Source organism: Vicugna pacos, chromosome 20 (assembly GCF_048564905.1).
Source record: "Vicugna pacos chromosome 20, VicPac4, whole genome shotgun sequence".
NCBI classification, from domain to species: Eukaryota; Metazoa; Chordata; class Mammalia; order Artiodactyla; family Camelidae; genus Vicugna; species Vicugna pacos.
The window spans coordinates 38,153,601-38,168,692 of NC_133006.1; the positions used below are offsets into that span (position 1 = coordinate 38,153,601).

The 15,092-nt window shown below is 40.9% G+C and overlaps 1 protein-coding gene and 1 long non-coding RNA gene across 7 annotated transcripts in view; one reads left to right on the forward strand and one right to left on the reverse strand.

The window, feature by feature from the left end:
• LOC102544289 (uncharacterized) overlaps positions 1 to 15,092 on the forward strand; it is a 245,217-nt gene that overhangs the window by 224,409 nt on the left and 5,716 nt on the right. For all 3 annotated transcript variants that reach the window (XM_072945696.1, XM_072945698.1, XM_072945697.1), the window contains one exon: positions 6,663 to 6,869. In XM_072945696.1, coding sequence (XP_072801797.1) covers positions 6,663 to 6,869 — 207 coding nt within the window. The remainder of the gene's footprint in view (positions 1 to 6,662; positions 6,870 to 15,092) is intronic.
• LOC107033041 (uncharacterized) overlaps positions 1 to 15,092 on the reverse strand; it is a 283,934-nt gene that overhangs the window by 18,833 nt on the left and 250,009 nt on the right. For 3 of the 4 annotated variants that reach the window (XR_012062417.1, XR_012062416.1, XR_012062414.1), the window contains one exon: positions 10,940 to 10,980. The exons of the other annotated variant lie outside the window; for it this stretch is intronic. This is a non-coding gene — a long non-coding RNA (uncharacterized lncRNA). The remainder of the gene's footprint in view (positions 1 to 10,939; positions 10,981 to 15,092) is intronic. 4 annotated transcript variants of the gene reach the window in all.

The window sequence follows — 15,092 nt, forward strand, 5'->3', positions numbered from 1 at the left end:
TTAGGGTGGAGATACTATTTCACAATCGGGGGGCCAGGAGAGACTTCACAGATAGGGTGACATCTGAGTAGACTCTTGAGGGAAGGGAGGTGTCTTGAGCCCAGCAGGTGGCTGGGGCAGGAAGACCCATGCAAGTGTCATTGCGAAAACTCATGTGGGACCATCCTCGATGTGTGTAAGTTTCCTCTTGCTGCTACCGGTTCTCTCTCCTAGATTTTCAGCCAATTTACACAGCTCAACTTAGTTTGGGGGTAAATTTGGTTAGCAAGTAAAGAAATTATAATTCATATAATATTGTTCATTTCAGCTGACACAAAAATACTTGGGCAACTAAGTTTGGGGGTAATTTAGCCTCAAAGTAGGGTAAAACACACACACACATACATAAACAGAACAACCCTTCCCCTCCATCTTCTGTTTGTCTTACACTTTGGTGTTTTTCTATCATTAGAGAAAATTAAAGCAAAAGATGAGCTAAACAGAGTACTAGTCACCAGCATGATGGTGGCCGTGCTTTGAGATGAATAATTCCCTAACAGAGGAAGCGTCTTCTGCTTCAATGCCTTTCACATCAAAGCAGAGGTAGAATAGTAATTTTATTTTTTAAAGGTACAAGTTAGCTTTATGTTAGCAGACATTTGAAGCTCATTCTACCAGTGATTTAGTGGCTTACTGGCTTTAATGGATTTGAGTAAACTTTAGCCAGGGCTATGCACTGCATTGCAAATCTACTATCTGCAAAGGAAAAAATTGTAGTCAGATTTCTTTCCTTCTGATAAGTGGCTTAAAATTAGTTGTCTGAACTAAGTGAGTCCAATTATTTTTCTTCATTTATGTCACACCAGGAACTAAAATATTAGAGCAAATAGATAAATAACCTCCAAATGCATGCTTTTTTTTTTTCCTTTCTGGAAATCAGGAGAAGAAAGAGACTCTTTAAAATTTGAAGATGTGCGCATATTGTGCAATTCTCCAGCCTTGATTTATGTGTGTTACACGATCTCACTTTAAAATTAAAGAATTTTTTCCCTGTGTCTACAGAGAGCAGAGTGTGTAAGTGGAAAATATTGCTGGCCAACTCATTATGACCCCTTTGCCTTTAAACAATGGATTCACTGCCTGTAGGATTTATCTCCAAGAGCAGTGGGCGGCGAGAGCAAAGAGGTTTTGTTTCTTTCCTTAACTTTTCTCCTTTTTGTCATTCTTTGATTCCCTCTCCATTCCTAGTCTCAGATTTGTAGCGGAGTGTTTTCACCTCTGGCTACTCTCCACGTTGGTAGCCAGTGCTTTCCAGGCCCAGTGACAAGGTAGGGAGTGGCAGACAGAGGGTGCTCTATGGTGACACTCTGAAACACATTTCTAGCTTCTTCGTATATAGTTGCATTGCTAATATTACTAACATTTGCATGCACGTCCCCAAGCAAAACCCTTGTGAACACTGCTAAGACCTGTGACTTTCTACTTACATGAAACCACCTGCATCTTTTTCTTGCATTTACTTCTATTCCTAGGAGCTTTGTAAAAGATCATAACCAGAAGTCAAGTTCTTTGCGGTCTCCTAGTGTGTTTCTTAAGAGTTTTGCAGTAGTGAGATGGAAAACACCTATTTCTGGTAATATGCAAGACATAATACTTCGGGGTTACCAAAATTAGCAACGTTCACCGTAACAAAACTCACTCTATAATGTGTATACAAACACACGTGGCCATACATGCTTTCCCCAAACTGCATTATTTCTCTCTTAATTAAGCACCGGGAACTTTGTTTAGAAGTATGGCTTTTTGGCAACGTGACATAGTTTATTATATTTCTCCAAATTGGTTCAAATTTACTTAAGTGCTCGTTCTAGCTCCTCATGGTTGTGTTAAAGAAAGAAACATTAAGGTATAATCATTTTACTCACCTAATTTATTTCTAGGTAATCTTCTATTAATTTTTGGCTCTTTTATTTCGAAGCAACACACAAAATGAAGAAATGTGCCAAACTGCTGATATCCATAGTCTGCATAGAAATAGAAATATCTAGGGGAAAACTGAAAACATGATCAAATACCTATATGCTTCCAAAACCTCTCATGTCTTCCAAGGTTTTAGTATTTAAGTCAAGGTGACAGGTGAGATTCTCGTGTGGACCAGCTATGTTTTTGTCCAAAAAGTGGAAACTATGACAAGATTAAGGGAAAGGATCCATTTTGACCATTTGGAAAACCAGCTCCTGCTGGGCCTTTTCATCTTGGGAACAGGAGTTACCTTTTTTCTTTTTTAACTAGACACAAATCTTTGACATTCTGACGTTTCTAATATACACTGGAATAGATGGTATTACAGAACTACAGAATCTGAGTCATACATTCGCACGCATTAGTTCTAAAGGCATCGCTTTCCAAGACAAAATACAGCATTCCTGAATAAGGTGCCCATCTTACCGAGAGACCCGGTTTTTAAAGGACACGTTCTCTCCTGAAGAACTGGTGAACGAAATCACGATCGTCAAGGCACAACTTATTCGGAGTTCTCAGCTTCCAACACACGGGAGACCAACTGGGTCACCCAGAATGACCTAATTTCCTGACCCCGGTTCCCTCTCGCTGACTTTCCACACTGGCAAATAAAGTGCAAATTCGAGTGAGGAAAGAAAAGAAATCCACCCAAGAGCTGCTAAAAACCCATCTGTGCAGTAAAGCTGTGTACCACTGCGTAATTATAACAACGCAAACAAAGCCACTGTAAGGACATTCACATCAGACCTAATTTCATGCCGAACTATTATAATGCAATTAACAGCCTCAGAGTCCTGTTTTAATTAAGCTCCGTTGTGAAATATGCAGCATTTGAACCTGTTCCGGCCTGTTCCGTCTACCACTGAATGACGCCCTTAACTTGTTTTTCTGCTGAGAGCGGACTTTCGTTTAAGGCCCCCTGTTCGCGGGTCTGGTGTGCTGTGGCTTCTTCATCGCTTCTGTGCTTCCGGATCCAGGCCAGCTTTAGCTCCTCAGACGTGCCTTCTATGGAGTCTCTTGACTCACTTGTCTCAAAAGATTTGTTAAGTCACCCTGGACTCTCACGGAAATGAAGGGACAGAGTTGACTGGTTCCATGACGGAGATTTCAGATGACAGGGGCGCTGACTTGTGGAGCTGACTTCGGGCTCTGCAGGGCACAGTGACTGGCTTCCGGCCTATGGTTCTGCAGAAATACTGCACGAACTCTAACCTGCCACGGGTCCTGGTTAGTCTGCAGAGTAATTTAACCATTTCTCACTGCAAAATGGAAAACAAAGGCATCTCTAGAAAAATCACTTTCTGCATCTTTCTTTTTGTCTCTCACCTACTTCAGGCGAGAACGTCCAGGCTGTCTGGTATTTGCCTTAACAAATCTTTCCCTTCCTCTCTTTGAAATGCCTCCCTGGCCTGAAATAAAACGAAATGGGAAATACTACGTGTGAACGTGCAGCTTGGTGATCAGACAATCAGGCCGGTTTGCTGGGGAGCCTGTTATGCAACAACTCGTTTTAAAGAAATAGAGTTAAAAGTCAGGAGACCAGAGTTGAAGGGAATCATGTCCACCCACCCACTTAGATTATTCAGAGATGAGCCCAAGGACTTAAGAAAAATCAAGTGGTGATTTCTCCATCACACCTCCTCTCTGCGGCCATCCCGCGATCAGCCTCTCTTCAGGTTTAGCTCCTGTTACAAAACATCCATGTTCTGCTTTTTTTTTTCTTTCTTTTTTACCTTGCCCTACTTTCTTAACCCTAGGGAGGATTTTAAGAAGGTTTCAAAGCTAAGCATCCCCAATTGCTTCAGGCTGTCTTTGGTTGTAAGTCAGAATATAAAGCAATTACCCGGAGGGTAGGATGTGTTCACGGCCAATGGGACAATGTTCACTCTATCAGCAGGTAACTGAAAATACTCTCTTCAGGGTGAACATCTGGTTCAGATTCTTAACCATTTCTAGTGAGGTTTTATGGGTCAATCTCCCTTTTTCTTTTCCAAAAGGTGTGTACTCATAAAGCAAAAATAATAGGCTTTAACTTGATCCACATGCCTTGGGGATAGGTGTTTGACTCCCTTATCTTGAGGACTGCTAGCTGGAAATTCTGGAAGTGGCCACAATGGCTTTAGTATTAGAACTTCAATGGTCCAAAAAAAAAAGGGGGGGTGAGGGGATGGGGAGAAAAACATACTTCAGTGTCTTTTCTAATTAATCTTCAATTCAGAGAAGCATGAGAACATTTCATAGGATATTAATAGAACTAAATGATTGTCATCATTTGGTTGCTGCCTCTATTTTGTTTTTCCACAACAAATTATCCTGTACCCCCTTTTGAGTCAAGAAGGATGTCTGCAAAGTTCCCACTCAGACTGGATCTTCTCGAAAGATTCTTCCATTTGAGCACTTCTGTGGAGGGAAAATTCAACATCCAGAATCATGTTCAGAAGCCCCGTTCTGCAGCCCCACACTGACGCACAATCATAGCGGGGTACTAGGTGATCATTTTACCACGTGGTGGCATCAAAAGTACGTCAGCTTTAGAGTCAGACCAGCGTGGGTTCAAGTATCAGGGCTTCCTGATTACTGCTGGGGTCCCAGGAGGTTACTATGATATATATGCCTCTTTTCCCCACCTATTTGAGATCCATGTTCCCATCGTTGCTACCACTGTTTTGACATAGTTTAATAAATTTCTTCTTTAGAAATATTCAATGAAGAATCGATTATTGTCCCACCCCCAACCTGTCCTGCCTCTTGCTATGATCCTATTGCAGTGGCATCACTGGCCAGTAGTGACTTGTGCTCACTGTCAACCTAGGAGGTGTCTCTGTCACTCAAAGGTCGCATCTGGCTAGCAACCAAACTGGTGATTCTACCTCAGAAAAAGAAACCATCAACCTGTTGCTAATCCAGTTGCCACTGCCCACATGCAGGGTCCCAGCGTCAGCTTTTGGTGAGATGATCTCCAGTCTCTCAGCCTTCTGGTCTACCCTTTACTCTGCCTTCAGCTCTGTTACTCTAAAATATGTCAAGTGAAGCCTGTCTTCCACTCAAAAATCTCCAGCAGCTTCTCCCTTTTGTCAATAACATTAGACATATCTTAGTAGAGTATCTAGCATCTTCTCAGAACCAAATGATGTTTCCAGCTTCACATCCTGGTCCTCACCCTTCTACTGTAATCAGGTTCCCTGGACCAAGACTGGCCCTGTGTGCATTTTGGACCTTGGTGTATCGCTCCTTTGCCAGAAACACCTGTGGCCCTTTTCACACCCACTGAAACCCCACTAAGGTTTTGAGACTCAGATCAAACCCCACCTCCTTGGTAAGGTTCCTTCTGTGCATTCATCACAATCAAACTTGTTCTAAGTTAAACGTACACCAGTCTCTTACTATAAATTTCTGGTAGATTGTTAGTTCCTGAAGCGTGTTTATATTTTCTCAAAAACCTCACATAGAACAGATCCTCAGTAAACTTCTGTTTTCAATTGTATTCAACCTTAATCTTTTCTCTCATTCAGGCTATATCAAGACATTTATCACCTCTTTACCTGTTCTTCCAGATTTTAATCTTACCTTTTTATTTTCAAAGAGAAAAAATCACTAGCTAGAATCTTGGGGGTTTATTGTTAATTATAGACTTGAATTAAATAATCACTGGCCAGAACTTTCTTTCACATTATTAAATCTTTTCATATTCTTGAAGATTGAAAGCACTTGTAAATCATCTTGGAAGGAGTCAATTTTGGAGAATGTGTTTGATAGGGGCTTTCTGCAACAACAGATAAATGTTTTCTGCCTCAGAAAGAGCCAGTGCAGAAAGAAGTCAGTTGAATACTTTCCTCTGCTTACCTCAGAAACAACTGAAGTCTGTGAATATGGAAACAGAAAATTTCAGTAAATGACAGCTTAGCAGTTGCAGGAAAAGAAAACCAATCTGTCTGGAGACCAGAGGGTTCATCAGCCTCAATTTTAAAGCGATATGGTCTAATCTTCATTGCAAATATTTCAGACTAGCAATTGAACACTGTCTTTTGAGCTCATTTCTAGTTCAGTGAACGTGACTGAAGGCCCGAGCAGGTGCACTGTAGAGAAATCCCACCAGAAAATCAAGTCCAGTGAGTACAAAAGTTGGGATTGCCACGAAGGAAAAAATCGTAGGTACCTGCATAAGGTACGCAAAAATCCTGCCCTGGGCACTTCAGTAAAACGCATCTTTAATTTTATCTTGTCCACTGTTCTGGTGATGCCAGAGACTTAGCACACTGCAAATAAGCAACAAAGAGCACAGATTTATTTTGGATGGATGGAGAAAGCGTAAACACCCATTCATAAAACCATGAGTAAGCATTTTTTTTTTTTTAATCACCACTGTCATTGTCACAGCCTGCTTGATCTTCCTACTTCGGGTTAATATGAGAGCCAATTACAGCTTCAGCTGTGTAGAATTAACTTTCCGGAGCACACACCGGGGATTTGTCCTTCTTCACTATTTAGATATATGTCATAAAAGTATGCACGGAATGGAGTGCAGGCGCTGCAGATGGCAGAGACTTTCAGATTTATTGTAAAATCATTTAAAATTGGTTATGCTCTTGCCAGAAGTTAATTAATTTTTTCTCTCCTTTTCTGGGGCTGGGGGGTTGGGGGGGGTCTCCGTGTCTCACTAGGTGGCAGTGTATGATTATATCTGGAAAAGCCATGGCGTGCAGGCCAGCATCTCCAGCTGTGACCTCCAGCAGCCAGATGAAATTCCTGTGTCTGCACTTGGTCCCGGAGGTATCACTTCTTATGTAGCCGTGTACACCGTTTATCCCAGTGGGTTCCAAGAGCTATACCGCCACTTTCTTAGACTCCCTAGCGGCGCCATTGTCGAGGTGAGTATGTATGGAAATATTTTAATGCAAATGCTGTGTGTGTTGTAGTGCATGAATGTACGTGGGTGTGTTTACACTTGATTTCAAAGGCTTCAAAACTACTTTGCAAACATATTGTAACTGATGCTTCTAACACCCTAGAAGACTTGGAGATACAGTGTTTTCCTACTGAAACAAAGGTATCACGTAAGAAAAAAAATGTTTGTGTGTGTAGCTATTAGGAGAGAGACAGGAAACAAATCACGTAAGATAATTTAGGATTTTTACCTGCATAACTTTGACTTAGTGAATATTTGTAAACATCAGCAGGTTGATGAAGAAGAGATCTGAGTCTACAGACACCTTGGTGCCTCAGGAAAGCGCATGGCCCTTGGCTTAACTGATCTCACAATGAATGAGATGGTGGAATTTCCAATTTTTCCCATGAGATAAATCTGAAAATAATAAAGAAACCTTCTATCCTGAAATCTTTAAAAACTTTCCAGGGTAGCATTTGGCAAAGATCTTAAAGTTGTGTTTCCTCCTAAAAAGTCAAAGTCTTTAGGTGAGCTGAGTTTGTTCAAAAAACGAAACAAAACAAAAAAACAAAACAAAACACCCTCTTACATTGCTTCATATTCTCAGAATCCTAGCTTCACGACACGCTGAATCCCGAGGTTCCCATTAGTCTTCGCAGGGCTGCTGCGTCGTGAGGTCTGGAGGAGTCATTCCCCACTATTTGGTGGGAATGAAGGGCGGGGGAGAAGGAGGATTCAGATTTACATCCCATTCGATTCCCTGGTCTTGCTGGCATAAAACTCACTTAGCAGGGGCACAATACTAGCTGCTAAGAATTTGCAGAATGAAGAATCTTTCTGTTCCCGTCGCACATGCTCTATGGATTTTGGCTATGGTTGTTTCTGTTGTGAAGGTGATAAAAGCGTGTCCTCGTACAAATCCATTTGAATCTAACCCTGAAGGAATTTCTAGTTGTTTAGAGTGCAGTCTTGGGGGGCAGGTGCTTCCCCTTTTCAACAATACAAGGGTTTGGTACGTGAGTGGCTCACAGAGGCACTCTACTCAGAGAAGCAGAGATGGGCTGGACAAGGGTCCTCATCATTCCATGTCCCCCGCCCCTAGTGAGGCGTGACGTCAGAGGGGACTGTGTCTACCGTGGACAGTACATTGCAGCAAAGCCGCAGGCAGGGTTAGGACTGTAGCTGATGCAATTCTTTGGGGGTTTGGGTCACCATTGGCACTCCTGCGTATGATCTGTTTCAGACTTCTGAAACATTTGCTTCAGAAATCTCCTTGTGGAACAAAACTGCCAGGGCTTAATTTTTTTTTTTAATTTGCACAAGCATGTGCTTAAATATGCATCCACACCATGCACTGAGAAAACCGGAGAAGCCAGGCTGTCAGAGGTGTCTGTCTTTCCGCTGCAAAGCATCCTGTAGCTTGTAGTCCTTGGGTCCCACTGGGAAGCCCAGGTATAAGGTGGCCTGTTCTTATAAGCAGAGCAATCATCAGGGCCCTTTAATCCACTCCCTCCTGCACTTGCTCTGGAACCTTGGTTTAGTCATTTCCCACTGCTCTGCCTACATCCTTGTCTGTAAAACTGGGTTATGAAAACTTACTCCTCCTGCCTCATGGGGATTTGGGACAGATTAATGCAGTGACATCGGCAACGAGTTTTAGTTTTTTTTTTAAAAGGCGTGATAAACATTACAAAGTTCTATGGATCATGCGCAATTAAATCCATTCAACATTTAAGCCTTTTTTTCCAAGTCCTAGTAGTAAGATTATGCTAAAAAGAAAGTAACTTTTGGAAGGACTGAGAGGTGGGGCAGTAGGCGTCACTGCCCCACCTGGCTGTGGCGGCCTGTGTTGTCCACACCGCTGGAGTGTATGATGGTAGAAGTGTGCCTGGCATGTCGACGCCTGTCCCCCACTGGGAGGCTAATACCGAACCAGCCTGCAAATCCTAACCAGCTAACTAGTCCCAGCAAAGGCACAGGACCCCCTCCTTCTGGAGTCCGAGTCCAAACTCTACCCACTTATTTCTTTGTGCTTGGTGTTACCTGCGTTCACTTCTCCGAAAGCTGTGACATCCATTTTGAAGGGACCGATCCTCTTCGCACCTTCTCTAACTCGCCTCAGGAGGACTAGAGTTTATTCTTTAGCCTTTCTAAACTTGTTTCCAGTATTAAACTGTGTCTCCCAGAGGCCAGGAGCCATAAAATCACACCAGTCCCAGTGCACACTGAAGATGAGGCAGGTTTTCTTTCAGCCACTCGCCTGGCTATTCAACAGCCTTCCTCCTTTCCTCTCTCTCTCCTGACCCCTAACAGGCCCAGCCGGGTCTGTTACTGGCTTTTTGAGCTACAGAACATGAACTTGGAATGGACTGGAGACTGGTCTTTTGCAACTTCAGGGAGAAATGAAATTCACGTATTATCTTTCCCAAAGAACTATGTATTGTAAAGACATTTCCAACAACAGGTTATACTTTCTGGATGAAAGAAACATCTATTGAACTTTCAAAATTATAGTTTGTAAGCAGTCACCTATGTGGACTCAAGTACAGGTCCGCCTTTGACTTTCCTGTCTCTGTCCTCAGCGTGTGGCTACTGCTCAAGGGGCTCTCTTATGTTGCATTCAATTTCTGGGTGGCAGGCTATGCTTCTTGATGGGTAGCTGTGCACCACGAGATCTTTTCCATTAACACCCACATGATGTGAATCGAGGGAACTTACACGGAAGAAAGAAGTTGGATCCGTTTAGAGATATCTGTAAGATTTACGCCACATTTCGGTGGAATATTCTGCTAGGGGAAGAAACAGGTAACTGCCTCTGGGCCTAATTTATTTACAGATTAGATATGGCAATAAACACGAAACAGTGATGGATGAAACTCTGCTTTACCCTTATAACTGGAGCTCTATTCTCAGAGGTTTTATGGTAATTTTTTTTTTGCATTCTTTTTTTATTGACGGATAGTCAGTTACAGTGTGTCAGTTTCTGGTGTAGAGCGTCATGTTTCAGTCATACATATATATACATATATTTCTTTTCATGTTCTTTTTCATTATAGGTCACTACCTGATACTGAATATAGCTCCCTAGATAGTAGAAACTTGTTGTTCATCTATTTTATGTATAGAAGTTAGTATCTGCAAAGGTTTTATGGCCGTTTGTAAATAGGGTATCAAGAATTCTAAGTTCCTTCTGCATTTAACACAGCTTTAACTTGTGACAAGAGTGATTTCTAAGTCTTTCCTGATTCTGATATGAAATATAGGTCACGTATCAACCTTTTCTTTTTCTTTTTTCTCAATAAAACCTTAGCAATTTGAGTTTGAAATAAGTTATCTTCGTATTTTAAATATTTTTTGGTGAAAATTCATGGTTTTGGAACAGAATGATTTTTGCACTGTAAAGAGGTCACAACTCACCAGGCTGAAATAGGAGTGATGCCACAAATGATCTTTCTTGTGGATTTACGTTCACCATTTTTTTTCAACCAGGCCTCGGACCCCGGATGACGCAGCTCTTACAGCGTTCTACGCATTTTGCTTTAAAAGCATAAAATCCCCTCCACGCTTGTCCGAGATGGCCCCCGGTCTTTCAGGAGCTGAGGGGCTCTCCTGAATTCTGTTTTTACCAGCCCCTCTGAGGCTGGGCGGTTTGATTTCGCTGAGCCCCCGCGGAGGCGCGCTCTGCCTCTGTTCCGTAGCTTGAGTCTTTCTGTAGGTACGAAGTTATTCTAAAGTTTCCAGGGCTACAAAACCTAGAAACCCAGGCAAGACTAGCGCAGATTCATCAAGTCACAAATAAGCTTTCCGATCCCAGGGTAACCACCGCAATTAAGTCAGTCCTCGGAGCATTAGCGGGGGTGGAATGGGAAAAGGGTTTTTTTTTTGTCATTCGAGGCGGTGTCACCTGGTGGTCTGAGCAGGGAAGAGGGAGTCAGGAACTCAGCGATCTGACAGAGGCGCCGGGAGGCCCTGCCGCGTGGCTTCGGGCGACTCTCCCAGCCTCTGGGGGACGCGCTCACCTACTTTGAATCTCCCATCTGAAGAGCTCCTTACCCAGGGCCAGGAGATGCACAGCAGGAAGCCGGATTCCTTGTCTGCAAAATGAGAATATTAAGACTTGCCTAAATAACACATTAACCAATTAGTGGTTGTTAAGTGTTCTGCTGATGGAAAGCAGCAGGAGGAGGAAGGCGCAAACCAACCCGGAGCCGCGGTGCTACGGTTCGACGGCTTTACCCAGGGCCGGCCTTCCCTCGTGCTTGGGGGACTGAGTGACCGCCCGTCGGCGCGCAGAGCAGGTGGCGGGGCGCCGGGCCTCGCTTGCGGTGTTGCCGTCCGCGAGGGGGCCGCGGAGGAACCCGACTTCGTCTTGCAAGGCTGCGCGAAGCTATGACTAAATGCAGGGGGAGGAGTCGTACTTTGTCCTTGAATCAGTGACTTGAGCCGCAGAACATAATTCAAATAACTGAGTTTTCAGGTTTAACTCTTCTATTTTAGTATCTTTCAGAAAAGACTGCTTACTGTAAAATTCCCATATCCATCTGATACAATGACACATTTGCGGGGTGTGTGTGTGTGTGAGAGAGAGAGAGAGAGACAGACAGAAATGTGGAAGAGAAGTCAAAGGGGAAATACTGAACAATGGGAGTCTCCAGAAATTATTCATTAAACATATATAAATTGTTGAAAATTCCTACATCCAATTTCTCCTTTTGTTGCGAGTCATTGGCCATGGGAAGGGCAAAGCCATCCTTGTGTCTCTCATTGTGCATAGTTTTAGGCTGGCCTACAGAAATATTAGAATTCATTCATTCATGCAAATAGAAGAAAGTCAGATTTTCATTTCCCAAGTTAAGAACACTTCCCGTTTTGTGCGCAACACCTGCGTGAGAAGCCGCAGTCGGTCAGTCCTTGGGGCCTATTTGCTTACGTGACAATATTGAAACTATACATGAAAATGAAGTAGAGTAGCAACAGTTATTTTTTGCATGAGACTTTGCATAAAGTATTGCCCAAAATGTCAAGTCCAGGGTTGTCTTTTATTTCTGCTACATCTATTGATTTTTTAAAAAATCGGTTCCTAATGCTGTTTTGCCTTTTCTTTTCCCTAAAAATGATTGGCTATTGCCATAAACCGCAGACGGACATCATTCTGTTACCTCTAAAACCTAGACCTCATTTTAAGCCACAGATTATAAAAAACCAGGATGCAGGAGCAAAGGAGAATTCAATGATCTGACATGTTCGAATGTAATGTCACTTATAAAACATTCTCCTGTCATACTACCATGAAAAGTCTTAAAATGATACATTTAGTAATCATTTAGGTATATATTAAATATAGACAGGCATTTCTCTCTCTTTTAAAATTACTTGACAAAATTACTATTCCCATAGGTATGTGTCAAAATAGTGATTTTATTTGTCTGTAATAATTAGGTCAGTGCGACTTGCTACGACATGGTTTGCTTTTCACAAAACTAAGCTAGATGGTTCTTACCTCAGGCTTAATTTATTATTTATATATTTAATGGGTAGGTAACTTGTAAGAGGGGAAAATAGCACAATTTTTAAAAAATCAGCACACTTTTAAAATAAATACAACAGACGGCAGATGTATTTTCAGAAAATGTAGCTGTTTACTTCCAGAAAGCTATTTTATTATTTGACCTACTTTTAAAGGTCAAAAATGTAACTATTAGTGACTGAATTAATTTTTAGTAAAACTATGTTTGGTTTCTTTAGAAAATCCTTACAAAATCATGAAGAAATATTTTTATTCTATTTTATATATATTAAGATGTGATTTTAAAAAACACTTTAGAGATACAGGTCTTTTCTAAAATAACTTCTCTTGTTCAGTCTTACAAAATATTACATTTCTCCCTACTTCATTTGTATGCATAATTTGAGACAGTCATTCATTGGCAGCTCCAGTTTTTTACAGACTGCATATTTGTTATTTGTGTCCATAAAAAGAATAATCAGATACATATTTTTGAAAATACTCAGAAAATAATTTTCAGCACTTTAGATTTCCTTTGCCTCTCCAAATAATTGAATTTAGGAAGGTTGAGGGAAAGCCTTGCTCTGTTACTGCATTTATATGTCTATTGGAAATAATACATATACATATGATGTACTGAAGAAGAAAAACTTCGTAGGATTCTAAGTTTTGGGAAATGTTTTAAAAGGTACAATAAGTGTGAAGAAGCAGTTTTAAAAAATAAGCCTTGATCTACTAACTAAAACATGGTTAAATATCTAACGTAAACATTAGAGAGGTGAAAAAGCTAAATCTTTATTGGACAGTCATTAAAGAGCGGATGTTTTACCTTGAGTAAAATATGCCCACTTTTACTTCTGTATATTTTTCTCTCTTACTGAATTGGAATTTGTAAACCATGACCTGAAGGGTGACCTTCTAAATGTGAAAAAAGAAATTTATGCTTTTTATTTATTAATCTTAAGTTACTACAAATTTGGAATATTTTGGGGTTTTTACATTATGAATACACTCATTTAAAAACGTTTTTGCCAGTTTTCGTGAGGAATCATTGACACACATTCCTGTCTGAGTTTAAGGTGTGGCATGATGGCTTGATTGACATATACTGTGAAATGATTAACATGATAGGTTTAGCTGACCGCCATCGTCTCATAGACATAAAATGAAAATAACCAAGTTTTCCCCTTGATGTGAATTCTTAGGATCTGCTCTCTTAACAGCTTTCCTGTGCATCACACAGCAGTGCTAACTACAGTCATCGTGTGTGGCACTACATTGCCTTATAACTGGATGCTTCTACTTTTTATTTTAAATATATTTTAAATCCACGCATCCCACAGTCAGTGCTGGAGATGAGCATTTCAGCGTATGCTATGGTACTCCTAGTCAGAGATATTTATCTTGATTCCATTTGACAAGGCTGCCTAACACACTGATTTCTTAAAAAAGTCAAAGCTAATTCACTCATGGAAGAAAACAAAATAAGCCACAAAACCCTAAGCATAATTATTTTTCTTTATATTTATATACAGAAATACCCCGAAAACATTTTGGTACATTTGGTAATTGTGTCGATATTAAGGACTATCTACAAATGAACTGATTTCTTCCGAGAAGCGATAGATTCAGAAGTATAGAGTTTTTCCTTTTTAGTTTATGGAAGAAATTTTTCTATAATTACCTGAAATAATTTAATGGTAATATGATTAAACAATGTAGAAACCAGTTGTTTAGGGTCAGCTAATTTTACATATTTGTGTCTTATAAATTATTTTTAATCTTATTTGCATTTAATAAAACACTGACATAAAATCACACAAGTTTGTTTTCTGGGCAGAATCACGTACAGTGTGCTGAATGACACTTAAAAGGCACGAAACGGTAACGGTAGCTTATTTTCTGAAGCAATCTTGACACTAATGCTAAATTACAACTCAGAAACATCTCGCGTTTTTACCTTTATGAGAAAAGGCTTTTTACATATTTAACGTAATTCCACGGAAAATAAACTGGAATTATGTATAAAGATACATCCACTGTAACCAAAGGGCTTTATTTTCCCCTGTAGAATACTTACAATGATTTTATTGCCATTTTGTGTCAGTTTCTGAAGGGTATAAAGTACAGTCAGTAAACAAACTAGACTTTTGATTTAAGGTGACAGCTGCTCCTTCAGAAGCAATGTTCAGATATTTAATCTTAAGAACGTTGAATGTTCTTTTCTTTACGACCAAGTAAAGTATACTTTTACAAAAATGAAAGGACTGTGTGCTTTGGCCTGTAATTTTCACAGCGGTGATGATCAACGCGGCCGCCACTGCCAACAGCCGTCATCGCTGAATCCCAGGGAATTAATCCCAGCGCCAGCCCTTATTCGACTGGGTGAGGAAATTAACAGCCGCGCTCTCCTTGTTTCAAAATGCAAAACTTCCTTTCTCTATAATAATGTTGATTCAGCCTGTTATTTACACTGAGTGCTGTATTATTTCTAGTTCTGTTTTTGAAGAGTACAGTTGTAATCTAATTATGAAGACTCTCTGCCCCTAGTCCAGTTGCCTGGATTTCAGGCACAGCGATCTGAGCTCTTTTGGAGAATTTTGCTTCACTATGGAACCGTCGTGGGTTTCACTCGGCCTCCAAACATTGCTGTCTTGTTGCAGTCAGTGAATTACTGCAGTGCATCCCCAAGTCCTATGT